We start from the raw sequence: 27,967 nt of genomic DNA, 5'->3' as shown, positions 1-27,967 counted from the left end.
GCCGCTCTCACCGCCCGTACGGCGACAACGAGCGGCCGCTGCCTGGGGACAGCGGGGACAACAAGGACGCCAAGTCTCCTTGCAGTCACCCATCCAGCCGCCGACCCCGCTGGACCCTGCTTAGCTTTACAAAAGCCCCTTCACCCCTCCCATCCTCACAGCGGGGACGCTGCGCTCCTCATGTGTCTCCCATCCAGCTGCCGACCCTAGCGGGCCCTGCTTAGCTTCACAAAGCCTCTTTCCCCATCCTCTCAGTGTCGACTCTGCTCCTCTGAGCGTCTCCCATCCACCCACCGACCCTGCTGGGCCCTGCTTAGCTTCGCAACAACCCCCCCCAACCAAGTTCGGCGCCACCACCCCGCCGCCTGCGCAGCTCCTCCCCCCCGGGGGGCCGGGCGCATGCGCAGAGGCGGGACGGTGGCCGGCGGGGCGGGAGGGCGCATGCGCGGGGCCGTTGCGCCGCCCGCAGCGTAAACAAGGCGCTGGCGGCCATGGGGAGGCCGCGGGTGCGCGGCGGGGGCCGGGGCCGACGGGGCTGAGGCGGGGAGAGGCCCAGCCAGGTCCGGACCGGTCCTCGGTGCAGGGGGGGGGCTCCTCCCGCCCCGGTCCGGCCCACAGCCCACCGTCCTCCCTCTCGCCCCCGCCGGCCGGGGGCGGCGAGGCCCGTCCCGTCATGAACTTGGCCGGTCAGAGCGGCGAGGCCGGCAGCGGGCACCTGCTGTTCGCCAACTTCAACCAGGACAACACGTACGGGGCGGCGGGATGGGGGTCGGGGAGCCTGAGGGGGGTGGGGGAGGTCCTGAGGAGGGGAGGCCCGGGGGGCGGAGCAGGCCCTGGGGGGGGCTTTAGGGTGGAGGGGACCCTGAGGAGGGGACCCTGAGGAGGGGGGTCCTTGGGGTGGGGGAGGCCCTGAGGGAGGGGGGAAGGCTCTGGAGGGGAAGGTCCTGACAGGGATTCTTTAGGGGGTGAGGGAGGTCTGAGGGGGCAGGTCTTTAGGAGGAGAGGTAGGCCCTGGGAAGGGGATCTTTAGGGTGGGGGGTCCTTGGGGTGGGGGGAGGCTCTGAGGAGGGGGGAAGGCCCTGGAGGGGGAGGTCCTGACAGGGATTCTTTAGGGGGTGAGGGAGGTCTGAGGGGGGCAGGTCTTTAGCAGGTGGGGCAGGCCCTGGGAAGGGGGTCTTTAGGGTGCTGGATCTTTAGGGCTGGGAAGGCCCTGATGTTGGGGTCTCTAGGACAGGAGAGGCCCTGAGGAGCTGGCGGTTTCTCACACACACCGCCACCCCCTGCTGCTTCCACCCCATCCCACTGCAAACGCTCCCATCGCAACTTCTCCCCGAGCTGCCCCGCTGTGGGGCTGGGTTTCGCTTAGTCGCTGCAGGAGGGGGTAGGAAGGATCTCACATGTCCCCGCCTCTTTGCCCCCAGGGTTGTGTGTGGAGCTGCAGGATGTGAGGCTACACTCGCAGGGACACGTAGCTGAGAGCAAAGGCGCTGCTTGAGCTGGGCTTGCCGCACGGTGCCTTCTCTCTCTCCCTGGTTGTTGCCCAGGGGAGCTCAGCCTTGCTCTCCGGCACTTCAGGAGCGATAGGGAGGGTGCTTTCTGTTACTGATGATGCCCAGCCTGTAGGAGAGACCCAAGTCTCCTAGGAGGTACCAGACATAGTCCCAAAGCTCGCTGGTGCTGTCTTTTCATACAGCCCTTTTCTTTTCACCTGCTTTCTGTGGTGAAGCAGAATGCCTTAGGTGTAAATGTATTTGTGTAACTCCATTCTTCTTTTGGGTTTTGATTTTGGAAGAGGCCTTTCTCGTATGGTCGTTGAGCTTGCACTTAGCTTCTGTAGTTGGTTTCAATCTACAAAGGGTCAGATTTATGATGCTACACATCCTGCTGTTATTTGACAGTTGCAGTACGTTTGGATCAGAGCATAATAATTTGTACGTGGGGTACTGAAGAGCAATGTTTTTCAGTTCAAGAAATGCTGGTGGTTGGAAGTGGAGCACTGAAGAAGGATTTGGCTGTTTTAAATATCAGTGAGATGAAACCGGTGGGAAGGAACCAAAAGAACCTCTGAAAGGAGGAGTTTTATTTTAGGAAGTGAGTAAGAGGAAATGATCTCAGGTTGGCATCACTGGATGTAATCCACATGTGGTGACTTTTAAACAACTTGTTTGTTAGTCGTACAAGCAATATCTTGCCCTTGTAAAAGCTTTGACTCTCCTCATCGTGGATCGTAGCGTGTGGGAATGTTGAAGGCAAGAAGATTGGAGAAGGGTCACATCAAAAAAGGAAGTGCCATGCTTTTGTGGGTTATTTTGGAGATTCTGGGGTGGAGATGAGCAAATGGAGCTGGATAGACCCGAGGCAGGAGACTTTAATGTGTAAGTGACAGGGTGGAGGGAGAGAGTCTTCTGTGCATTTGTAAGTAACTCGTTACCAGTTTAGTGTGTTGATTCAAAGACTTCTACAAGTCTTTCTTGCGTGTTTTTCATCAAGTACCATGCACAGCTCACTGTCATTCCGGATATGAAGCGTGCCCGTGCTGTGCTCGGATACCATCCATTTTTTACCTATTACCAGATAAAACCAAATCATCGCAGCTGGCAACTCTGTCACCTGTTTCTGTTGTGATTTATATAGGTCATTATAGAAGTTCTTGAGGTTCGCTGTGCTGTCCAGCTTGGTGTTCTAAAAGCTTTACCACTTCTTCCTTAAAGCAACTGCCTGGCTTTGGTTGCACCTTACCTTTGGCGAGAGCTGGATGTATTTACAGATCACTGAGTTGTGACAGAAAATATATCTTTTTTCTGAAGAAAACAGTTCCAGGCTTGCCTTGAGACCAGAACTGAGATTGAAGTAAAACGAAAGCAAATGTAATATAAATTATCTAGGCCTTCCTTAACTTGTACACCTTGAAACGTTTCTTTGTGTGATTTATTTTTAGTTTTGAGTTAGGGAGATGGGGAAGGACAAGGGAGTCGTGATTTCCTTCTTTTCTAATCCTCAGCTGTGTAACTTCGTTACTTTTCCCTGTTCATTTTCATAAACATCTGAAAGTATTACTCAATTTCTGTGCTATAGCCAATCTGGTTTTGGTATTCGGCATTCAAATGTCCATTGTGTGGGTAGAATACACTCTGCGTGTGTGTGTGTGTATATAATATATGTAGAACACCCTGAGATGATCTGATGAGAATTTTGGTGGTGATACAATTATCTTACATGATCCCAATCTGCCCTGTATGTCTCTGTAATTGAAAGTCGTGGAATATGAAGTCTTTCTTGTCATCTTAGTATCTTCAGGGGTTTCAGATATCCATTATAGAGACTATATAACCAGAAAAAGGCTCCTGTTCATATTTTTGTCTTGAAATCATGAAGAATAATTTGAAAGGCCACTTTGTTTCAAAGGAGGCAGATGGATGATGTGGAATAGGCATCCTTTCTGATAGTGTCTCAGAAGAAATCTGGTCAAGAAAAAAGGAAGTGTAAAACCGTAAGCCTTACACATCCTTGGGAGCAGTTTCTTACCAAAACACTTGTTTGATTTGCTGTACGACCCAAATAACCAAGCTGTGTCGTAGTTCTTAAACTGAGTGGAGTTTAGTGGTTGTCCAAGTGTCTTAACCTAAAGTTTTTGGTTTATTTATATTTTTTCCCCCCTATGATATCTCTTAACTTCTTGTTTGAATAGAGAAACAAGAGGTCAGCTGTCTGGGTTTATTACCGTGCTATTATGAGTATCTAGAAGATCACTCTTTACTGGGTGAGAAGAGCTGAAAAGGACTAACTGGGGATTAACTACACTTTCCCATGGTGGGCCTCAGAAAGCTGACTTTAAATTTGAGTTCCAAGTAAAAGAAGTCCTTTTTGAGCCGGGCAAGGTGAGCAAACGCACGCTGTTTCAGCCAGCATGTGCAAGGCAAGCTTTGTTTACATCTCGCCAGCCAGCAGGGCTCACATCACGTTTTAAGGTGTGTTTCAGTAATTAGAAAACTTGCTGACAGACAAAACTGGGCAAAAATGACACGGGTGCAGTGTTATTGCGTTCAAGCTTTTACCTTCAGCAAGGTGCCAGCTCCACGCCCGCTCAGATCCGCCTGGCTTACCTAGACAGCAGAGCCAGTTGCTGCACATCAGAAAAAGATGGTAGTTCTTGCTGGTAAGAATAGGTGTCAGCCTAACCTTTTTTTTGGCTTTATGGGGGGTTTAGTAATTAATGACTGCCTCCTGTAGGAAGGAGGTGAGCTTAGGGATGGGTTTTACTCCAGAAATTGGCTTGCTGGTACTTAAAAGAATATTGCCAACATAAAAGTTGCGGTAACTTTTCCCAGTTGTTGGAATTCCTGGTGACTGAAATGTTTTCTTTATCTTGCTTTTAGCTTTCTTTTTTCCTCCTTAAGTTCTTTTTAATGTTCATTCATAGGTGCTCTATGTAGTGACATTGTCTCGTGGCGTAGTATCTGTTACTACAAGGGTTGTCCTGCCTCTTTACTCCGCGTTGCCTTCAGCTTTATTTACTTGAGGGTTTTGAGTTATTGGCTGGGACTGGAACTCTGCCTGAACACACTCCACCTCTAAAGCAGCAGAAGCGGACGGTTTGTGGGTTCTCTTTGATATAATATGTTTTCATTAAGTAAAAACATGGAGAAGGTCACTTTCAGCCGATGTTAGCGTGCTCGTTTTGGACCTTACGCTTCTCCCTGTGAATCAATCATTGCACAACTTGGCACGACGGGCACTCCGACGGGGAGGCAGAAGCTCCAGCTCGCAGATAAAAATGAAGCGACTGGTTTGAAGTCAGGAGTCCTAACAGAACCGGGCAGTAGGAGGTTGTCGGTGACCTTGGTGCTAGGTATGTTTCAGCAGTTGCAAATCTTTAATGATAGATATTTGGTAAGAGTGCCGCTTCAATTTGAGTGCTCTTCATGTTACTTCTGGGAGAACTATTATGTTACACATCTCCTTTATGCACTTTAAAGCTTGCATGAGGCTGTGAGGTGAGCTTAAGTTTTCATAAATATATCCGTGTCCAGCTTTATGGGAAGTAGCAAGCTTTTTAACCGAAACGTAACTTGAAGATTTCAAAGTTTACTGTCATCTTTAAAATTGGTAAAACCGTCTCCGTGTTGTTACACATATATTCCCAGAGAAATGCTTTTGGGAAAAAAACCACAGAAATGTTAACTTAAATGGTTTTCAGGTTCTATGTACAAAAAAAAAAAGTGAAATAATGCAAATCAACAGACTTCAGAGAAGCTTTAATCACCTTTTCAAAAGAAAGTAACCAAGAGACAGCAGTCAGAAACAAAATAGTCACTATAGTTTTGAAAACAGACTACTCACAAAAGGACAAAACAAATCCTTGTGTTTGGGTTTCTAATGAAAACATCGATAATCCTCATTTCCAAGGTCGTCATTAATCTCTGCTTCCATTTATGTATGGAGTTACATGGGACAGGTATCAGTCCATATGTCTGTTCCTGCTGATTAAATCCTACCCTTTTTTTTTTGCCTGACTAAATCTATTTGATTTCATATTGTAAGCAAACATTTGTAGTTCTAAAGTTGTATAATATGCTTCTTGTTGCAGACTTTTTATTATAAGTCCCGTACCATGCGAAGTTTGTATTAAAAATGTCTTCGTTTTTATCTTTGTTGTTGAACCACTTGCGGTTAGAGGACCAAGGGTTGGACGCTCAGCATTCACTTCTCTGCTTTTGTTTCTCCTAGGTTCGGGTGTCATTCATTTGTGGTCCTTGGGGACAGCAGAGAGCTTTATTCTAAGGAGGCTTTAAAGCTAAACAGAGAAGGAAAGAGAGAGAGAAAGATCACATAGCTCTTGTGTTCAGGAAAGATAGCTGAGAGAAGCAGTCACTTGTCACGTTGCTTGCTGTTGTTGCAGTGGAAGTATCAGCTGAGGTGGGCTTGCCTGGTGGTTCTGGGTGAGAGAGACTGTTGTGCAGTGCGTGTGTGGCCAAAAGTGTTCTGAAAGTGGTGATGTTTGCTTCGAGTATGAATTTTCTGTGGTCCCAACCTATTGCTGCATGTTAAGTAATGGGCTAGCAAGGTCTCCTTGAGCTGTAGCAGCAAATTTGTGTGTTTTCTTTTTTTATAAGAGCAATGGGAAAATCTGTAGGTTTTCAGTGTTACTGATAAATCTCTTGGAATGTATGGGTTTCTGTATTTACCTCCTATCCCAAATACTGACATTCTTGACCTTTCTATTGAGATGTGTCTATACGACGTTACAGCTTTGATTCCAGCAGCCATTTGGGAGGCAAAAGTAAAGTTAAGTTCCTCCAGTAATTCTGTCCCTATGTCATTTCATTGTTTATTGTTTTATTATTCTTTCCCCCCCCCTCCATCCTAAGCCTTTGTTCACCAAAGGCTCCTCCCCTAGAAATTTACATTGGATTCGAAATGAGTCGGAACATTAGTATAATGAGACTGTATCGTAATGAAAGTAGGTTTAATTAACCGGTTATTTAAAATAGCAATAACTTCTGGAGTCATGTTTGTACTGCAGCTGCAATTGATTTTAATCTTTGAGAGACTTGCCCTTAGTAGAATCATTCTGATTAATGTAGAATCTTCCTGATTAATTATTAAAGTCCTCTATGATATGGAAAGGGGAAAACTGGTTTTCTTTCTTCTGTATGTATATTAAAGAAGCGAAAGAAAACCTGTACCACTTTCTAACCCATCTGAAAAAACTTGTTTTAAAATAGCCGGAGAGATTGAACCAGCTGATTTCCCACTCTAGGTGAGTGCACTTAGAGCGAATGTCAGCTCCTTGAAATGAATGTGTGAAACATCTCAAAGCACTGTTTGCCTGATGAGGTTAGTTTTAATTATTTATGACAGCTGCTCTTGAAAATGCTTTTAAGATTTATGTGATCTTGGATCAGACAACAGTATTATCTTTGAAAAAAGCAAGTAAACACAGTTTCATAAATCACAGCTATATTGGTAATTTTGTACTGAGTAGAAAACCTTGATGACGAAATGGCTCAAAGTCTACAAATCAGGCTTGTAATAGAGGCTACACATAATAGGCTAAAAAATACCTGTGTGGCATAATGTTAGAAGAAAAAAGGCATATTTTTTTTTTGGATATTGATTTTATTTTCAATTTCAGTCTCTCATCAGCTTCTGAAAATTGGTGATAATAAAGCAGAACGCCCACACTGTAAAAGGAGATTCTGATAAGCTACAGTATCTTCTTGTTGGCCACTGTCCATTTGAGCACTAGCTGAATGGCTTATTGATCATTTTTCTTCCCATATGGCTGCACGTTTTTAGGAGGTGAGGTAATTTTGCCTAGATACTTGTTTTGTGGGATTTGGTCATTTAGATAGCTATCGAGTGTCTTAAGGGCTTAAGTGTAATATTGGTGTGAGGGAAGATGGGGGATTTAAATCATTATGATTACACAAGTATAACTTAGCCTAGTGGATTCTCTTACTACGTATAAAAAGCCTTTTTTCCCAATAGTTTCATAAGAAGTAATTTGAGAGTGCCTTAAAGAAAGGAAGGAAAAAAAAAAAAGCCCTTCAAAACCAAGAATGCTAGTCTAGAAGGAAAATGGTTGGTCTTGTAATTACGTTTGTATATTGAAACAGTTTTAATTATGCTGACACAAACTGAAACTTTGCTGTGTAAACAGATGTTTTGTGACCTCACCATCACCTTGATCCAGAAAGAAATGATAAAAAGCAGTTGTCATAGATGGGAAGATCGGTTCTGTGCCTTCTTCATTCTTCTGGCTTTTACTCAGTCTAATGATTTAAATGGAGCGTAGGTAGTCAGTAGGATGAGGAAAATGGGCTTTTTGGTTCCAGTGATACCGTCACTAACACAGTGATGCAGCATTATTTGGTATTTAAAGCTATAAATACAGTGCAGGAATCAACTTGGTAGCTGTTTTAATATATTCTGGGGCAATCTGGAATTCTGCACGAGGAATCCATCCTATGTCTTTTGTAGATTGTTTATATTGCAAGGAGTCTTGTGACTCCATTTATTTTTAACTCGGATGAGTGCTTGTTTACCTCTGAAGTGACAGTTTTAATGTCATTCTGCATTAAACTTTCTTCTGAGGGAAACAATAGATGAGCTAAGAAAAGCGAATGCATAACTTTTTTTTTGAATTGCATTTTCATGTTTTCACAGTTTGGATTTCCATCGAGTTGTACAAAAGTAGTTGAGAAAAACAATGCAGAGTCTTCAGCAACTAATCAGATACAGCCTGCAGAACGTACCAATTTTGCCTGAATAAATGTATTTTACTACATGTAATACTAAATGTATTACAAGGGTGACTTAGAGGAGCAGCAACAAAATTTGGTTTTATCGTAGCTGCTCTGTCTCTAAGCCTAATATCTTTTTTCCCCTGTTGTGATTATTGCATCTAGAGAAGCTTATTTCTCTTGCCTAGATGGTGCATCTTTTAATTTGAGGGCTTAAATCTTCTTAAGTATAATTTCTTAACCAGACTGTTCCAGTTTGTGTTTTTTGTTTGTTTTGGTTTTTATTTTGCTAGCAGAGAACGTTATACCATCATGCAGAAGTTGATTTTATAACTTGGGATCTTAATTTTGGAGGATAACACACTTTAGGAACAATTTTTAATCTTTTTAGGAACAGTTTTTAATCTTCTAGGGACCTTGAAGTCTAAAAAGGGCTCATTGAGGAGCCATGAGAGAAAATACAGGAAGAGCAAGAAATCCGGGGATCTATGTTGTAAATGCAGGACTAGTTGTTAGTGCATCTGAAATGGAGAGAAGCATCTTGACGGGCTCAGAAGGGCAATTTGGCACAGTGATGGGCAGGACTGGGTCTGAGCCTTTTGTTGGATGACTTGCTGCAGTTTGGCATATTGAAATGCATCTTACTAGAAATTAGTCAGTTTGTTTCCATATTTCCTGACAGTTAAAAAAAATATATATATATATATATATGAACTATAAACAGTGACACACTTCTGTACAACTGTATTTACTGCTAATTTTCTTTTTCTATGTTGTAAAATCATCCTTCACATGGGGAGGAGAAAATAAAGTGCCATTGACTGCTGCTTTGGTGTTTAAAGAGCTGCAAGATGAGCCTAAAGGTTTTTTTAGCTAAAAATTTAAGACCTGTCTTTGACTGGAAAAGCAATTGCTCTATGAGCTAAGTGTGAAAATTGAGTAATGGTGGAAAGAAGGGCTTGTAGTCATTTTTTTAATGTTCTATTGTTAAAATCTGTTTAACATCAGCGACTAGCATTTCTGAGAGAGCCTCTGATTAAAGATTCAGCATGAGTATTTGTACGACTGAGACGTAACAATGTTCTTCAGAGATGCTAGAGTATCATCAAGTAAAAACGGAGAAAATTAGAGTTGGCAGTATTTAATTCCTTTTTTTATATGAAAACTCTCTTGGGGTGGTTGATGAAGGTTACAGTATAAAGTGCAAAAAATCCCCAGACAATCTCACTTGAAAAGGTCTTGCAGGTCACCTCTCATGGTGAGGCAATGATGTAATTGGTTTGCGTTACATTATTCAGGTCCTCTTTCCTCCACACTGAAGCTTTCAGTTTGTGGGGAATTGTGTAGAGAAATCACCTGTATGAGCTGGGCAGTAGGCTGTAAGCTGTGAGCTGTAATGTCATCATATGTGAAGTAGGGTTCCACACCTGAGGTAATTCTAAAGCTATTTGGCCTTTTCAGAGTTCAGGAAATTATCTGTCTGATGTTTTTTAATCACGCTTCTTACTGAGCTAACCTAGCTGGAGGTGTAGAATAGGGTAAGAATCTGTCCAAGGGTAATTCACAGCTGATGTAGTTTATGTTCCTGACTGACTTGTTTCTTTTTCAGATCCCTTGCGGTTGGCAGTAAATCAGGCTACAAATTCTTCTCTCTTTCTTCTGTGGACAAATTAGAGCAGATCTATGAATGCAGTGAGTATCTTCTTTTTTCTTCTTTATTCCCTTGGTTGACTTCAGGAAGAGATGACATGTTTCATTTTTTCACGGGTTATTTGAAGTCACATGAGAGGAACCTTAAGTGTATGATGAAATAACACACAAACACAAAACAATTGGTTGCTGGCAGGGTAAAACCGTGTCAGTGTTACATATTTAAATTTAGCTGGTATCCTGTGAAATTTGGTAATAGCCAAGAGAACAGCTCTTTGCTTTTCTGATTTTTATGACCAGTAGCAAGGTTATGTAGCATCTGGGTATAAAAAAATCTGCTTGTGCAGGTAGGTGTCTTTTGGCTCTTTATACTGGCTGTTGGGGCAGGCAACCACTAACATACCTTTATCAAAAAATACAAAGCCTTGGTTATTTTTTTAATCCTAATCTTTGCTGTTAGGAAAATACTCTTGAACATGATAGCTGCAACTTTACTCATCCAAAGTGTTGAACTATCTAAATTCCAGTAACTGATCACCATAAAGTAGGATACGAGATGCCATGGAGGGAAGCCTTGAGAAGGGGATACCCCTGTTTTGCCAATTGTTCATCCTCATCTTTTCTTTTTTTTTTTTTTGAGGTGATAGTGAGAATACTGGGAATGTTATGCATGAGTATCCATACTTTGATATAAACTCCATGCGAACAGTGCCCGTAGCTGTGATGTCAGTGTTTATGCTAGGATCCTACTGGATCATGCCACACAACAGAGTGGTCTTCAGACTCCATTCCCGAAGTGACCTGACTCTGTGGCATGTTAAATTTGAAAATAGTGTGTGACTCAGATCACCTATTATCTCTGGTGACAGCCTGTTTCTGTGTACAGTTAATGGAGAGAAGTAATTGTGGAGTTCAAATTAGGTACCCGTGGTCAGGTTAAATTGGGTTGCAGCTCCATCTGCCTGCTTGAGTCATGGTCTGGTTGTACTGGTTAATGGGTGCCTTGAATTCCATTTTGTGCTGTTGAATTTAGGTACCTGACTTCTGTAGTATGGTAGGCACTTGGAGTATCTGGCCTGATATGACCCCCAGAGGCTCGGTGAAGATGACTCCGGTTACGTGAGACACTGAATAAACATACTGAGGGAGGCTGAACTGAACTTTGCTGAACTGCTGCTTCTCGGTAGTCACTGAAAGAAAAAGTACAGATGGGATAAAGGTTGCTCATAGGGCATACAACATCTGCAGCACATCGACATTTTTTATATGCAGCTAAATAATTTTCAGTCTTGGGCTTGCCAGCCATGCGTGTTTAAGGCTGTAACCTTGGCATGGGGCTGGAGGGTGTCCTGTGTTCTGGGTACCCCCTGTCAGCAAGGAAAGGTATTTTGAGGGCTCGCCATCACGCATGGCCCCTCAGTTCACTTTGTAAGGGGTTCTAAAGACTTAGCATCATTTTGGGTGAGCATTTTTAAGGACCCCTCTCTTCCCACGTGGCTGGTCTGCAAGTTCTCAGGTAGGTGACTGAAGTAAACTATAAAATATGCTCTGACTGTCCTGTGTTTGAAAAAACAACTGAAAGAATGGGAAGCCTCTTTGTCTGCTCCCATCACTGACTTTTACCGTGACTATAAATCACCTAACTCCCCGCTCAGTTGATCCATCTGTAGAAAAAAGTATTACATCGGAGGGTGCTTTAAGGCTTAATGAATGTTTATAATTTGCTTCATGTTCCTGGATTAAAAATGGAATAAAAGCACAGCTGATCATAATCTAGCTGGTTCTAACCAGCTCTTGTCCGTGATGCTGCCTGCTTGTGTTTATGAAACTGTAATCTTGTTACGTATTTGCTTGTTCTTCCCTCGCTGCTGCTGCTGCTTAAATCAGTTTGCAGTTCTGCTCTTTGTTCTTGCTGTGTTTTCGGTCTGAGTTGCTGGTAATCCTCGCTTGTGTAGCGTAAAGGAGAGAATACAAACGGGGTGAAAAAGAAAACCTGATGAACAGCATTGCTATAGAACTTAACTGGTGCTATTAAAAATATGATTAATTTAGGTCAGCTGGACATAGGGTGTACAGTACAGCCTGGTACTTCACTCGAATGGTTGCTCATTAGGAAGTGTACATGACTTGGCAGTTGTGAAGGGATTTTTAATCACTTCTTCCTGTTAGAGGAAGACAAAGAAACAGGGGTGCATCCTGTATTTTTAAAGTGAATTTAATTAAAAGACTATCACAAAGCCTTTCTCTCAAAAGTGACCGTATTATAGTGTAGTAAGTCTCTTTACGCTGCGACTCTAGGAATGTCTCCACTTCTTAGGTGTTTTCCTTGTTGAAAATTTGGGTTTTTTTTTTTGGTTGTTGGTGGTTTTTTTTTTTTTGCCTTGCCTGTAGCAGCTTAATTCTTGACAGTGCTCTTGCATGCCTTTCTTGCTGGCTAATCTGCATCAGTGCAGTGTGGGACAGCACTTCCATTTGATCTCTGCTATTGTTCCTACTCTGAAATACCAGTTCTCCTGCCTTCCTGGGAGTGCAACAAGTCCCAGCAGCTGTCTCTTAACATGGTTGCCCCTGAATGGGAAAAGAAACCGAGTATTCCACCTAGCCCCCAAGGAGCGGGGAGCAATCAGGCTCTGGTTTTGGGTCTTCGTGTGCCAGTCTTCTCTGACTCTTGTAAAAGGATACCATTAGTATGAAGGACTCCAAGCCTAGATGGAAAGCTGATAACCTATGCTGTAAAATGTTTGAGAACCTTTCATGTTACTTGTGTGGTTCAAGGAGCACGGAGTTTTGCATTTAAAGTCTATGCGTGTGGTTATTGAAGTGGATTTTTGTATTACTCTTTTTCCTGTGTTGTGTGTGACATCAGGAAAGTGGAGAATAATTCCTTGAAAACAAAGTTGTTTCTAAAACGCATTATGCCTCTTGCGAAAGTGAGGAAATTGAATTTTCAAAGCCTCTGTGAACAGTTCTGTCTTCTTTGGAAAAATACCATATTGTTTATTAGATTTGGATAAAAGTCAATTATGTTGCATGGAAGACTGAAAATGTGTTGTATAAACCTGCTCCTTTGCCACAAGAAGGCTCTTGCTTTCTTGTGCTCAATCACTCTTGCTCCCATGTACAGAATTAAATATTTTCAGTTCTTTTTCTTGAAATAAGTGCTTTCTTTGGGCACTTTCAAAACAGATGTGTCACACGGTGGTGGCATTGCAATGTCCTGAGAATGTAAGAACTTTTTTTCAGAGAATTCCTGTCTTAGGTGATGAGAACAGTGCTAATTGAAGCCTTCAGAAATAAGGTTACTTATTTATTTTTGTATTTATTTTCTGGCAGTTTTACTGTTTTGAGACCTGTTAGGCATTGACCTAATCCAGACACTGATTTCTGAGAAGTTAGGTTGTTTCTGCGGATCAATGCCAAAGGCTCCAGTTGCTTGTCTTGCTTCAGCCCTGTAAGGGAAGGGCAGATGTAGCCAGCAGCTGTGGGCGAGCTGCAGAGACTGGGAGAGCTCTCCTGCTTTCTCATGACACGCAATAGCTTTTTGCACATTCTGCTTTAGTCTCAAAAGCATCCGTACGGCTAGCTTTGTGTCAGGCTGGCATTTATCCAGCAAGGGAGCAGGCTCTCTGTTTTCTTTGACTTCTCAAGTGCTCAGAGTGCCACCATAATGGTTTGAAGTGTGTCTGTTGATTGCCTAGAGAGCTGTGAAGACTGTCGGGGGGGCTTTCGGAGGAAAATTTCACAAGAGGGGAAAACAGAAGTGCTGGGGTAACTGGTGGTGGGACTTCGGAACAAATGAGATTTCCAGCTTCTTTGAGTAATCTTTTTTTTTTCCTTCATGGAGACGTGCAGAAACTTTTTTGTCATCAGAAATCTTTCCATGTGTAGCATTGCCTTAGGGGGGAAAAAAAGGGAACACCTATGCTTACCTAGATTTCTGCAGAGATAATAGAAGATTATAAGATTCTGGAACTTGACAACTTGATTTTTTGTCTCCTTGATGTTTGTTTTTTTCCAGTTGCATCTTGGCACACCAGGGAGTAGACACTTCTCAAGCACAAACTTCTGTGACTCCTGGGGGGAAAAAAAAAATGGCCTTTGTGAATTGGCATTCACCGAGTAGATTTTCTGATTTAGAAACCTGTCCTGTGTCCCACCTTAACTCTGAGCTGTTGTGCCAGAATGATTGTGTTCTTAAACTGTATTTTCTTAAATGGTATTTCCTATTAATACACACACATCGTTGTCCTTCCCTGAAATCTCACCTCCATTTTGTTTCCTTTCCTTTACTGTAATTCCTCAGCTGACACAGAAGATGTGTGCATTGTGGAGAGGCTGTTCTCCAGTAGTCTGGTGGCCATAGTCAGCCTTAAGGCTCCACGCAAGTTGAAAGTTTGTCACTTTAAGAAGGGGACAGAGATTTGCAACTACAGTTACTCCAACACCATCTTGGCTGTCAAACTCAATAGACAGGTGAGTGATAATTTAAGTGAAAACAAAGGGAGGGGTTGTGGGTCTTGTTCTGGCACTTTCTGGTGTTTTTTCCTTTGGTGACAGAATTGCTGTTTGAAATTAATTTTTACTTTTCCGACTGTAGCTTCCATAAAATTTTATGGCATCTGAGTTACCGTATTTGATTAAGAATTTTTGGTTCTGTGTCTATCTGTTTCATTAGAAAGAACGTCGTGAGTAACCTGATCTGACCTCATGGCTGATCCTGTTTTGAGCAGGAGGTTGTCTGGAGACCTGCCACGGTCCCTTTCAACCAGAATCGTCCTGTGATCCGAATTGTAAAAGTAGCTGAAGCCAACAGCTTCTGCTCGGGACAAAACTTCAAATTCTGTTCACTTTTTTGTAATGTTTTTAGATATAATTTGAATTTTTAAGAAAATGATATCACTGAACTGGTGAAGTCTTTGAGTTAGGTGGATACTAAGTAGTACTAAGTCATCGGTAGGCTCTTCTGCAAATAGAGTTTTCTGTCTTTAACTAGGTCGTTCAAAGTAGAGAAAATGGCATCTGAAGGATGAAATCATCTTAGTGTCCATCCCCACCCTCAAAATGAGGGGTGAGAGAATGGGATTCCTGTTTAAAATCATAAGGGAAAGAGTGGCTGATTTGACTTCTGGCATTGTGAGGTAGTGCTAAATGAACAATGTCTTGTGAGACAGTCGTCCAGATGTAGTCACCAAAGGGTAAATGAGTTGCCGAAGAACTTAATTTAAAACAAAAGAAGTCCTCACAATTGACTGTGAGTAATTACAAATGAGTGTGAGTGAGTAATAGGGTCTATAAATGGTTTTAAAAAGCCTTGTATATTTTTGTTTAGCCAAAGCAGGAAATTGGGCCCACATGTGAATTGGCCTCTTGGGGGCGGGGAAATACATATGGGCAGGTAAAGAATAAGAATGAAATAGGTGTAGGTGAAGGTTTCTGGCTTGTTGACTTGATCTAGTAATACAAATAATTTTCATTTAAATCAATTTATACTAGCATGGTTGAGAAAAGTCGAGCGCACTGGTCAGTTCAAGTGACCGAGTGTAGTATTGCGCTGTTGAAGCCTTGCCAAGAGATGTATCTTGTGCATCTTCTGTCAGACTCTTATTTCTTCCCATCAGGTGGGTACAACCTTTTCTGTATTGGGAAGGTACCTACTGCATTTTGGATACAGTTTTTTTATAGGGTCGATAGCTCCATATACACTCTCTCTTCATGCCACCATTTCATCTTCCCCACATCTAGAGGCTGATAGTATGTCTGGAAGAGTCTCTATACATACACAACATACGAGACATGAAGGTGTTGCATACAATCCGGGAGACACCTCCCAATCCTGCAGGTAAGGCAATCCTGTTCTCAGAGGTTAGTGTTAGTCTGAAAAGCGTGTTCTGTCTGCAGGTGACATTTCCAACATGGAACTGTAGCACTGTTAGTTCTGTTTCCAAATGAAAATTATAATTAAATATGTGAGCGTTGGCTTAAAGCCTACCCATTTGATCCAACGAGGCTTCCAAGAACAAACAGCAGACTGCCTTAAACTGCTTTCTCCCAGTTTTCTGGTCTAGTGCTTATGGTTGCAATCTCAGATCAGAAGGAAGCAATACAGATAATTACAAGCTACATGTTGCCAGCACTTGGTACTGTGTCAGGTTAATGCTTTAGGAGTCAGGACAAACTTGGGAATTTCTTCTACTTCATTGGTTACTGTAGCTCTGACAGTATTTTACTTTCTATTAGGCTTTGTTAGTAATTGTGTTGAACAGATGCATTGCAGGTTGACTATTGAGTTTTTTTCATCCTTGTTCTATTGTTCTATGTCTCTTGGTACATTGTAAGGATGATTTAAGTTGATCTTTGCAATATTCGAACATACAAAGCTTTGTTGTATAAGTTTTGGAATTTGCCTCATTCTAACCGTTGGTTTTTTTTTTTATGTTGTTCTACATTCCCTCTAGGGTTGTGTGCTTTATCAATAAATAATGACAACTGCTACCTGGCCTATCCAGGGAGTGCAACTATTGGAGAAGTACAGGTCTTTGACACCATCAATCTGGTAAGGGTCTTTGTGCGTGCTGTTTCCGTTTCTAAAGATGCAGTTTTTGGAAATAGTTTAAATTGCTCAGAGAAGAATTACTAGGCACTTGGGTCCATCCACGACAATTATCCATTATACCTAGGCATCACAGAATGTCAACAAAGGAAAGTAAGACTACTAGCTTTGATGAGAAGAGTTGAGCAAATGGGTGGAGCAGATGAACATTCACTTCTATTTGAATTGTCTTTAAGTAGCCTGCTACTTCTTGAACTCTCTACACATATGCTTCAGTAATAATGTTGTGTACTTTTGCTTAGCAGTTACTGAAACGGATTGAAGCAGTTGTCCATAAATAAGGCTTATATTTGCCCTGACAGCTCTTACATATGCAGGCTTAAGCTGTGAACATGTAGCTTTTAACCTGTGCTTTGCTAAGGTTCTGTTTTATCGTCTTGCTCCTGCAGAGAGCTGCTAATATGATCCCAGCTCATGATAGTCCCTTGGCTGCTTTGGCTTTTGACGCAAGTGGTACTAAACTTGCCACTGCATCAGAAAAGGTAAGACGTCCTTTTATTGACTTGCCAGCAATGATAAACTTACTTAAAATAGTCTAAACAAATTTCATTTTTAAGCATGCACAGTACCATGTGCAAGTGCCAAAAAAGAAGTCTTAAAGTTATAACGACAAATCTAAGTTTAAAAACTGTAAATGATGTTTGACATAACTTCCATGCTGTGAAATGCTGGATAATAAGGTTATTTAAATTTTAATCTGGCTGTAATCAGGGCAGTCCTCCAAGTGTTTTTCCCATTAGTGTGGGATGCATACTAGAAATCAGTTGCATTCCTTTGATGCTATCTTCCTAATGAAAACAAGACAGTTAAAGTCAAAAGAGAGAATTGTTTTGCCTGACTTTGGTACATGATGACAAATGGTCTGTCTGAACTGTATAAATTACAAAGTGTGAAGCCTCTGTTCCTTGGATAATAAGCTTAAACTACACAGATGTAACATGATTTCACCTGATAAAGGCACAAAGACATCAGGTAACTATACTTGTGGGTAACGTGATCATTTTCATGATAAAGATTAATAAGAGGAGCTGTTCTTGATGCAAAGCTTGTACTGTACATTAGTAGTTCCCACCTTATAGTTTCTCCATTCTTCAAACACGTCCTTCAAACAAGCTCCAAAAATATTTAATGCTAGTATGTGAGGTGCATCAACCACGGTAAGTTAACAGCAGAATGGTCTGTACTCTGCTCACCAGAGCTAATGCACACTGCACACACTTGAAATGATAATGAAAGATTTTATTTTTTCTTCCCCTTCCAGGGGACAGTGATAAGAGTGTTTTCCATTCCAGAAGGACAGAAACTGTTTGAATTCCGGAGAGGAGTGAAGAGGTAAAGTTCAGCCAGGGTAGTTATCCGAAGCTCATTCTTTACAGTAGATCTCCAGTATGCTCTGCAGTTGAGCTATCATCCTAATTCTTGCCTGTTGTCATCTTCCTCCATCCCTGCCTGTACGCTTGTAACACTTGCAGTTTGAACGTCTTCCAACTTTAGATTCGTCTATTCTGCGAATCAGTCCTGCCAGAATTGTACTTCCTCTTGCATTTTAAAAATTCACTGGTAAAGGAACTCGTTCAAAGTGGGCCACCTTTTGTACAATACTGTATTCTTATGGCAAGTGGAATCAGGGTGTGTAATTTTCTTGCTCTTCTAAATCCTGCCAGCACCGGGGCTGTTGAAAGTCATTGACACGGTACTGTAGTTTGTGGTAGCAGTAACTCTGTAGCTCTAATATACTTTATGCAGAGGTAGGAGTGAGTTCAGATTTTTACTAGATGACCCCCAGTGTCTGGTATATGTCAGTTAAATGTAATTAAGGGGAATCTTGCTCTTGAAGTGCATTAAGAAGGTATCGGAGAATGCTTACTATGGAGTTACCTTTTTTATTTACAAAGCAGTGGTGACTGAGGAATCTGCTTAATTATTAAGCCATATGCTTTGGCTTAATTACAAGTCACATGCTCTTCTTCTGAGAGAAATTGCAGGTGATTTTACCATGCAGCCGCAGTCCCTCCTAGCTCTTGCAGTACAACTGGTGTGAACGCTATGGAGCTCCTGAGTGGTGAATGTGCAGAAGGACTCCTACCTACCAAAATAGAGGAATAATATTCTCATTTAAATCAGTTCCCATGAGTCACTTAACAGTAGCTTTTGCTTTTAGCAGTTAGTGCATCATTAGAATGTCAAAAATAATGCTTCAATGTTTTTTCTTTGTTTCTTTTACACCTAGGTGTGTGAGCATCTGTTCATTGGCTTTCAGCATGGACGGCATGTTTCTGTCTGCATCCAGTAACACGGAGACAGTGCATATCTTCAAACTTGAGACTGTGAAAGAAAAGTAGGTTTCAGAGGTGCCGTAGATTTTTTTTTTCCCCCCAAGGAAAAGGCTTACAAATTAGAGAAAACTCTTCCTGTTGAGTATAGTCAGTGTGGACAGACTTCTTTGAACACTTTCATAATGTAAAGGGCGTTGTTGGTTATGAATCAGCAGCTGCCCCTGATGTGCATGCTGTTCTCCTAATGAATAGAAGTATTTCTGACAAAGGGGAATTGGGCATCCTTGGCAGAGAAATATGGGGGCAGTTTAACGTTTTCAATTGCATTCGTTTTTTACCTCTTCTGACATCCATATGGGAAGATGTATCTCAACAATATCTTCCAGCTGCCTATAGGGCTTTAAAAGGCACCATGTTGTAAAATGTTCCTATTTATGATTTGAGAAGAGTCTTACTTATATTTTTGCGTAAGTCATTAGAGACAGTGGTTGGTTACTGATTAAACAGTTGAATAAAATCTTGAAGTTTAGCACCTTGTAATAGATCTTGCTCTTGTATAATAACCGTTATGAAATACAGTTGTAAAAACAGAAGTATCAATTTACAATAGAACATGTTTTAGCAACAGGCTGAGGGTATTACAGGACACACCGTGCCCTGTAGCGTAAATGGAGTACATTGAGTTCTCAAGGGTGTTCCTTATCTCTGAAGAAAAACAAGTGATATCTTTGAAAATGAAAAGACATTTCAAAATGTTTGTGCACCTTTCTCTCCAATGTGAAGTCAAAGTTGGACATTTTCTGTCTTCTTCTTCTAAACTGTAGACCTCAGGAAGAGCCTACAACCTGGACAGGTTATTTTGGAAAAGTGCTGATGGCCTCAACAAGCTATCTGCCTTCACAAGTAACAGAAATGTTCAACCAGGGTAGAGCCTTTGCTACAGTCCGCCTGCCGTTCTGTGGGCACAAAAACATCTGTGCACTTGCCACGTGAGTAAAGAAATGGAGCTTGCATTCACCACCCACTGGGTCGCCACGCTGAGCTATGGGGCTGAGCTATAGGGGCTGACACTGGGGGACACACCTCAGCTCCAGCAAAGTGGGTAGTACGGAGAGCAGTGGGTCACCTGTAGTGCTTTCAAAGCCTCTGCTGGTTTAAAAGCTGTATGGTGGAGCTAACATCTCACAGTACTTTGAGGAGGAGAGGGGAAAGACGTCATATTTGGAACAGCAACAGACTATTTCTAAGTGTTGTTTAAAAATGTCTCTTCTTTTTGAAAGAAGGCTGCTGAGAACAGATGCATAGGCTTAAGGCATTTGCTTCTACTAGTGCTAGGGGAAATAATGCTGTATTTTGTGTTAGTTGTAAAATAAGGCAGTCCAGAGTAACGGTTAAAGAAATCTTTGAAAGCATGTTCCTGTTGTTCTTGTCTCCAAAACTGTATAGCATTCATTACATTTAGTTCTCAACTTTATTCTGCCTTCACCAAAGGGCAGGGCCTATTTGGCACAGCTACCAAAGCAATAACCTAAGCAGTAGTGAACTTTTTTGTGTGTTTCTGTAGATTCTGTGCTAAATTGATTTCATGTTCTTGTTCTCTCCTCTGATCTCAAAGCACGCTTTAAGCAATAATTAAATGTTGTAACAGTTCTGAAATAAGTAAATACTTCACATTAGAATATTTGTCTCTGGAGTTGCACAAAGCTGGTAAAAGGACGGTAACATCTCAATTTGCTTTCCTGGGTTATGTATAAGTTGCTTGATTCCCATGGCACCCTATTAGCTCCACATTGTGATTATGCCTTGCTTTCATATATGCAGTTCTTTCCTAGGTGCTCACCCTATGCAACTGTTAACAATATTCCCTATCTAGAAGCAACTGTGGAAAATAATGGCATAAAATCTCAGGAGGGGAGTAGAGTTTGCTGATATGAAACTCAAGCTTTTTACTAATCTCCCATAAATCTTTTTAGAATCCAGAAGATCCCTCGGTTATTGGTGGGAGCTGCTGATGGGTATCTCTACATGTACAACCTAGACCCCCAAGAAGGAGGAGAGTGCACACTAATGAAGCAGCACAAGTAAGTCTGCACTAGCTGAGGACTGATGCCTTTTATTTCTTCACAGAATCTGCTTTGTTCTTAAACTTAGTTTCATGCTGCAGAAGTCTAACTTAGAGCTCATTTCTTTAACCTATTTTTTTCAAACCTCTGACATGAATGAGTAACTTCAGAATCCCCCCGGGCCTTCCTTCTTAATATCTTCTACGCTAAGCACTGCTTTTCCAGCAGAAACTTAACACTGTCTGACTGCAGTGAAAAATCAATCGCTGTTAGCTGTACGATCCTATTTCCTCTTACTAGGCAGTTTGAGTTGAGTTACTTTGACAAGAACTTGAAACGTCTGACACCATCCTCTTCATCAATAAGTGAAGTGATTACAGAGATGAGAATGTGTAACTCTGGCTTCACGCAGGGGAATCTGGCCTATGAAATTTTATCTGTATTCTTTCTACAGGTGTCCTTACTAAACTTCCTTGCCTATGGGCCAGTGAAATAATGTTTTGTAGCAGTACTGTAGAAGACTTAAGGAAAATATGACAAGGCCTTGTTATTTTTTATGGGGTTTGAAGGGAACAGATAGGGTAATACAGCTGGTTTACTTACACGATCAATCATAGACTTAAAGCCAAAAATTTATGACGACAATTCAGGTTTGCAACTTTGGTCGAGTCTACAATACTGGTTAAAAATAATATATCCTTATGTGAACATTTTAAGACATGATCTCTAGTTTCATTTGTAAACAAAGTGAAGTCTGGTAAAGAGAAGCTTTTATCAAGTTTGTAATAGTTGAAATTCTCTAACACCTTCACTAGAGTGTTTTCCAGGATATGTATATGAAGCAACAGCTTCTGCTGTGGGCAGAATTCAAGAAATAATCTGTAACCTTGCTGATAGGAATGACTTTTTAATTTTTTTTCTTTAAAATATGCACTATTCTTTTGAGTCTTTTTCTTCCTAGCATCAGTTAGCAGGGTTTAGGTCCTGATGTCATCTCAGAGGCAAATGTGTTGCTGGTGTGTATTCGGTGTTAAATATGAAGTATATTCACAGAGATGCCTCTTGACAGTCCTCTGGAATATCCCTTGCATTATGACAGAGCACAGGCAATTGGAAAAGATAACTGCCATCCCTGAAGGGATCGTATCCCTCCTGTTGTGTGTGTATATGTATTCTTGCACGCCTAATCAGATATTCTTGCGTAGCTGTCAAGTAAGGCTGTATTATGTCTAGGCAGATCACCTCTCCAGCTAATCTTTCTCTGCTTGGTAGGCTCGATGGCAGCATGGAGCCAGCCAACGAAATCCTGGAGTCTGCATCCCACGACCGGCCGTTGGTAGCGCAGACGTACAGTGCTGCTGTGACTAAAGGTACATATGTGCCTTCCTCACCCACAAGGCATGGTAAGGAGAAGGCTGGAAATGGGGCAGGGAGCACCTCTGCATATTGCATCATTCTAGATGGCTGCATGAGCTCATCTGCTTCAACACTGAGCTTTTCATAGCTATGAGCGTGATGTGAAGCACTGGTGAGTGGTTGGAAAAGAGCACTTGTGATGTTCAGTAGCCTCCTATAGATAAACTGCTCATCTTCACTACTTTCTGGGTAGAGCTTTGTCTCAAATTGCGGTCAATTACTTCAGTAATAGTTGCAGTACTTGCTGAATGGTTCTTCAGATGCTGTAATGCAATTATTTCATGCAGGAGGTCTGGGTGCAGAACAAAGCACCTGAATTACAATCATGGGGGTTCTTTTAGGTTGTTTTTTTGGTTGTTAAGTGCTCTTACAGTTCCTTTATGGGAACTGTGACCTTTTAGCTTGCCTTGCTGTTCTGTGAAATTGAAAGGCTCAGTATTTATCTAATGCTGGAGTTCCACGTGAGTAGAGCCTGCGCATACAGCTCTTGCCATCTTTGTATAGCACTCAGGTTGGTGCTTCAACCGCACATACAGCGGCTCAATACAGCAGTTGCAGCTGTAATGAAAGGGTGGAGGGTACAGAAACATCAGTCTGCCTAAAGCAACGATGTACATTGCACACAGGCGGGGTAGCTGCGAGGTTTGATCACAAACTGCTCTTTGCTTGGAGAAACATGGTCATGATGAAGGCAAACATAGGGTGGCAGTGAAACTGTTGCAAATAACGTCTGGTACTTCAGCTGGAATCCCTGACTCTGTTGGATCCAAGCCTTAGTTTGCGGTGCTGATCGTTGAACTAATCCCTTTCTCTGCAGCCTATACGGAAGACCTGGGTGCTGTGGGTGGAGCTTGCCTGGAAGATGAAACCAACTCGCTTAGATTGGATGAAGACAGTGAGCATCCCCCCATGATCCTTCGGACAGACTGAACTTTGACCTGTGAACTCACTCCTGAAGCAGAGAACACTGGCTTGATGTTTCTTGAGGAATCTCGTGTTATGCTGCTATGAACTTTGACATGAGTTGGGAGAGAGGATGACAGACTCTTACAGTTTTAAGTCGTAGCTGTAGTTCTAATTCTATGCCATTGGAAAAATATATGGTTTTCAATTCAGTGGCTTTTAATCTTGCTTATCTATTTTAGCTGTGTTTTTTTGTTGTTTTTTTTGTTGCCAAAACCTGCTGTTTGTGCAGCCCTCAGAGCCTACTAGCTTTGCATGCGTTCATGTGCCAAGCAAGCATAGGAGGGGGAGAGAGAGAGAGAAGCCACTTTATAACAAACTCAAGTTTGTATTTTTTTTATATATGTATATAATATTTAGCTTATATAAGGAAGGAGTAGAGAAGTGGTTCTGGAAGCTGAGATTAGTTCTGCACTGACAAAGGTCCAAATGGTTTCCTGTGCATGGGCTTGCAGGCATACCTAGTGACTGACATGCAATCTTTCAAATGCATCGGCCTGTTTTTGGGTTCTCCCTCCCCTTTCCTGGACCATTTTGTTAATTAAAATTCCTTCTGAATGTTGTGTATTTGTGGGAGTGTTCTGTTTGTTGGGATGGAAAACTGGAAACGTTTCCCTGCATGAGGATGTAGAATACAGAAAGTGCCTTTACAGGGAAGAGGAAAAAAAAAATCTGTAGGAAGAAAGCTAGAATGAAGAAGGAATTGCTAGAGACTTGTTTCACACCTATAGCACTCGGGTGTCTGTAGCCGATGGTAGCTGTTGTTTGGTTTCGTTGGTTTTTTCTTTTAGAAAGAGACTTCAAATGCACTTTCTCTCCTGTCAGTTGTTCTGTTTCCTTGGCAGAGTAGCAATAACCTTTTTTATACTTTTTTTAATTATCCAAAGCAATGATTCTGTCAGGCTGGATAGAAGTCACTGCAGAGTATGGCAGCCCCGTTACTTAAAACAGCTTTAAGGTTTTCAGCTGGAGGGTGTAACTCTTAATTCTTGCTTCTCTTCTGTCTGGGGCTGAGCATACTGCTCCAATGGTGAAGGTTCAGGACTCTTTTTCCAGATACTGATGTAAATATAAATGATTTTGAAAGAATTATCTTCTAGGTTCTGTTTTGTTGGATAATCATGCTCCAGTTTTAATTTCTCCTTCTATTGGAGTACCTCTTGTGATAGTCTCCAAGGACTGGTTTTCTTTGGCAGCTTTGGAATAAAACCTTAGCTGCCTTGACCGTGGCTAGGGCTGTCCAAGGCTGAGCAGTGCTGCAGTCTATTTTTAGGGTTGTAATGTGCCTTCTCTTAAGTCTTGGATAACAGGTAGTGAGTAAATGATTAGCAAAGTACTTGGTGAGTGTTACTTCACTTTGCCAAAGTGAGCCTGCTTTGCCTTTTGTGTAGTAGTATGGGATGCTTCCTTTGCTCTACTGACTACTTACAAAGAAATACAAATACAAATAGACGAGGAAATTGCAGATCTTGAGAGCAGGATGGGGCCTGGACTGAACTGAGTATTCCAGCTGTCGGTGAGCTCCTTACCAAACTAGATGGTAGGGTGCTTTTAGGATTTGGTACTGTTAACAAGGCTTCTGTCAAGCAATAGCGGGTGGTGGCTGTTGTCCCCTGAGCCCTGTGTGGGTAAGGTAGGCTTTCCCCTTCATCTAAAAGAGCAGAAGATGACGATAGCCCCTGCCAAAGAGAGCTGCCCATATCGGTGAGGCTGCTGTTAGTGTGCACAGATGTTCTTAGACAAACATGTGGGAGAGAAGGGATCAGGCTTGTTTACTCACTGAAAACCCTTGACCGTCCTAAATAGTTGGCTGGATTAGCTTGTGGCATCCTCTCCAGAATCCAGCACGCCCAAAGCAAACTGCTGAGCCATGCTGAAATCTCATTTAGTCTCTTGAATTTAAGCTCTGGCTGACAACTAAATTCTGTAGTCTGGATTTATTTTTGTTGTTTTTTTTTACTACAAGCGCTATCAGCTTTGCTGTGGAGCTTGTAACTGCAGAGTAAAATACAAGTCTTGAAGTAAATATAAGCTCGGCGAGCTCTGCTGGCAAACTGAACCACGCAGGAGCTGTCAGATGTCTGCTTATTCCAGGCTAAAGCTGGGAATGTTCCTGGTAACATACTTGGAGGCTTGGCAGAGACTCAACGAGTCGAGTTAGCAGCAAACACGCGTAAGCAACACAGGTCTGCTAAGCACAAGCTCTACAACTCGAGTTGTAACAAAGGCCATATTGCGTAGCAAGGTACTGCTATCACGTTTAACGTGTTTACTAATTTTACTGCTAAAAACTGAGAACACTAAGAAAGGGTTAAAACCAGTATCCTGACTTTTACACCTGCTTATTTTCCATAAATCCCACATTCGCTGTTGTCTTCCGTGTGCTGTAGTACGCCCCTCCTGTGCCACTGACTGACTGGTCAATCGCTACACCCTGCTTAATTAAAAGCTGGAAGTTTTTTTCCTGTTTTAGCTGGGAAAGTCTTTTTAGAGAGCAAGATTAGAAATATTCAGGGGTTAGTGACCAACGTGGAGCTGCTGGGATGGAACAGGAGGTTTCTGGTCCCAACTGACAGTGTATTTAGGGTGGCGACTGTTGATTGTGTTGTCTAAGTTCATTGCGTGAGGATATGAAGCTTTCTCCTCAGATAAAATATGATTAATCTCATTTCCCTCTGATGGCCTTAGGCCGTCTAATCACCCTGCTGTGGTACGCTACCAAAGTTAGAAGCCTTTCAGGATGGGGTTTTGCCCCGTGACACAAAGATATATATACTTTTTTTCCTTAAACATACCAGAACTGCTGTTTGCAGCTGTTTCTTCACCTGAGTATGGAGCATGCAACTGAATTCTTATGCTCCGTGGGTCAGGTGGTGCTAAACGTTTCTGTTCCGGTGGTCCAACAGCCCTGGATTCCTCAGGGTGCGCCAAGGGGGCTGCAGCCTTGTGCTGTGGCTGCGGGCTTGTAGTCACGCGATTCAGGAACACCTCTACAACCCCTCTTGTTTTAGTGGCCTTCCTCGGAAGGACAGCGTTTGCTTTGTATCAGTGTCTCTCTCTCTCTCTGACTGCACCTCTCAAAACCTTTTTGGCTCAGAGCGTTGGGTGCAGAACTGGACAACAGAAATAACCAAAGCTGGGGAAGGGGGGGACACTTAATCTTGGAATCGGAAACTCAGGTCTTAAATTGCAGTGGGATCTGTTCCCAGCGAGCACCGTAGGGAAAGAGCTGTTTCTCTTGATGTGCAAATACGTAGCAAGTGTGTGTACTCTGCTGCTGTCTCAACTTCTGTGTTTACCCTACATCTTTCAAGCTCAGAGGTGGAAAGCTTTTATCTGCTCTGGGCTCTTCTTATGTCACAGTTTCCAAAATATGAGTGATAGATATAAATCTAGCAGTTAAAAGGCCGGGCCTGGGAGAGGAGGAGGAAGTTGAAAGCATAAAGAGCTTAGTAAAAAAAAAAAAAACTTTCTTCTGAGGCCCTGTTCAGCAGGACGGTTTGTGTGAGCGCTCCCTCTGACATCAGGTGTGTGCACGCACCTCGCTGCTTCAGGTCCTGTGTGAGTGAGTTGCTTCTGCCTATTTCTACAGAGATTGTTGGGGGGAGGTGGTTTTTTCAAGTCTGCCTGGATGCAAATACATTTCTGGGAAAGCTCTAAATACGGTGACAGGTGTCTCCACAAAGGAAATGTGTGTCTGACCTACGTGTAATAGTAAAAAGGGAGGAATGAACTGAATGAACCTACTCTGTGAGTAGGTTAGCACACAGCCCCGAGAAGCCGATCAGCAGAACGCTTTGTTACATCCCGTGCTGTGCTTTCTCGGCTCTAATAATGGCATTAGCACCAAAGCAACATGCAGTAAGACTGCAGAATTTCTTTCCTCGTAGGCTGCTGAGCTGCTCAATATACCACTCGTACGTGCAGACGCTCTGCTGTTGTTCGCAGAGCAACAGGAGTCTTTGTCCAAAGCGTTGGTGGGGATTAATCTCTGCGGAGATCTGGGAAGCTTTATTCTGTGCTCCAGGTGTCCTGGCTAACAGTCGCCTTGGTTTAACCTGTTAACATCTGAGTGCAAGGCACGGTGTCATCTCCACATGTGCAGGGCAGGCATTTGTCTTTCTGGAATCTACTGCACCAGGAGAGGCTTGCAAAGAAGAAAGCATGGCTCAGACTGTAAATAAACCCTTCCAGATTCCAGCTGCACAACCAAAGGAATTCAGTAAATTCCCCGTTTTCGGACTGTAACATGCCTTTGTTTTAACCTACTTCAGATTGGCGAATCCCATCTTACACTGCCTTGAAAATAACGGGCGAGAAGTTTTAATTCTGGCTTGCAAATAGCTACAGTTGTGCTCATTACAGGTGTCTTGGTGCTGTGGCTTTGGCCTTGTGGCTGCAGCGATCTGTGCGCTGGCTTCCCCTGCTGCCTTTGCATGTGTCCGACTCGTTTCTCAGGAGCGGTGAGTTGTTCCCAAACCTGTAGCTCTGGGTTTCTTTGGGGCATTAGCTCAACCCTTTCTCTACTCGGATCTGTTTGCTTTCGCATTTGCTTCTGCACATGGAGGGAAAAAAAAAAAAAAAACACTGCATCCTGCAGTCTGACTCTGTTCGATGTCTCTGTTGATAAGTGGAAAAATCTGTCTAACATTCCACCTCATCAAGTGTCTGGTTCTCCCTGCTAGCCCATCGCTCTTTGTAATTTTATAACTGCCTAAGAAATTAAATGTGTTGTGATAAGTA

General features: G+C 42.5%; 1 protein-coding gene across 3 annotated transcripts; it reads left to right on the top strand.

The window, feature by feature from the left end:
- The first annotated feature begins 432 nt into the window (after positions 1–432).
- On the top strand, positions 433–27,967 carry WIPI2 (WD repeat domain, phosphoinositide interacting 2). Of its 3 annotated transcripts, none has more exons than XM_048063210.2 (12): positions 433–747; positions 9,856–9,938; positions 14,200–14,369; positions 15,639–15,735; positions 16,352–16,449; positions 16,896–16,988; positions 17,768–17,838; positions 18,737–18,844; positions 19,607–19,771; positions 20,756–20,863; positions 22,118–22,215; positions 23,079–27,967. In XM_048063210.2, exons 1-12 carry the CDS (start codon positions 674–676, stop codon positions 23,189–23,191), a joined length of 1,278 nt encoding a protein of 425 aa, XP_047919167.1. In that variant the 5' UTR covers positions 433–673; the 3' UTR covers positions 23,192–27,967. The 3 variants fall into 3 exon arrangements, with proteins under 3 accessions (XP_047919167.1, XP_047919164.1, XP_047919171.1); XM_048063207.2 differs by having other exon boundaries at positions 22,118–22,248; XM_048063214.2 differs by lacking the exons at positions 433–747; positions 9,856–9,938; positions 14,200–14,369 and adding an exon at positions 14,662–15,514 and having other exon boundaries at positions 22,118–22,248.

This window comes from Anser cygnoides, chromosome 15 (assembly GCF_040182565.1).
Source record: "Anser cygnoides isolate HZ-2024a breed goose chromosome 15, Taihu_goose_T2T_genome, whole genome shotgun sequence".
NCBI lineage: Eukaryota > Metazoa > Chordata > Aves > Anseriformes > Anatidae > Anser > Anser cygnoides.
The sequence above is the reverse complement of the archived record's forward strand: the minus strand, read 5'-3'. Positions and strand labels throughout refer to the sequence as shown.

Excerpts from the sequence above, each read along its gene's own strand:
- WIPI2 (XM_048063207.2), top strand. The coding sequence starts at position 674 with ATGAACTTGGCCGGTCAGAGCGGCGAGGCCGGCAGCGGGCACCTGCTG. Across the intron at positions 748-9,855 it reads AACTTCAACCAGGACAACAC|ATCCCTTGCGGTTGGCAGTA; the intron begins GTACGGGGCGGC and ends TTTCTTTTTCAG. Across the intron at positions 18,845-19,606 it reads CTTGAGACTGTGAAAGAAAA|ACCTCAGGAAGAGCCTACAA; the intron begins GTAGGTTTCAGA and ends TCTAAACTGTAG.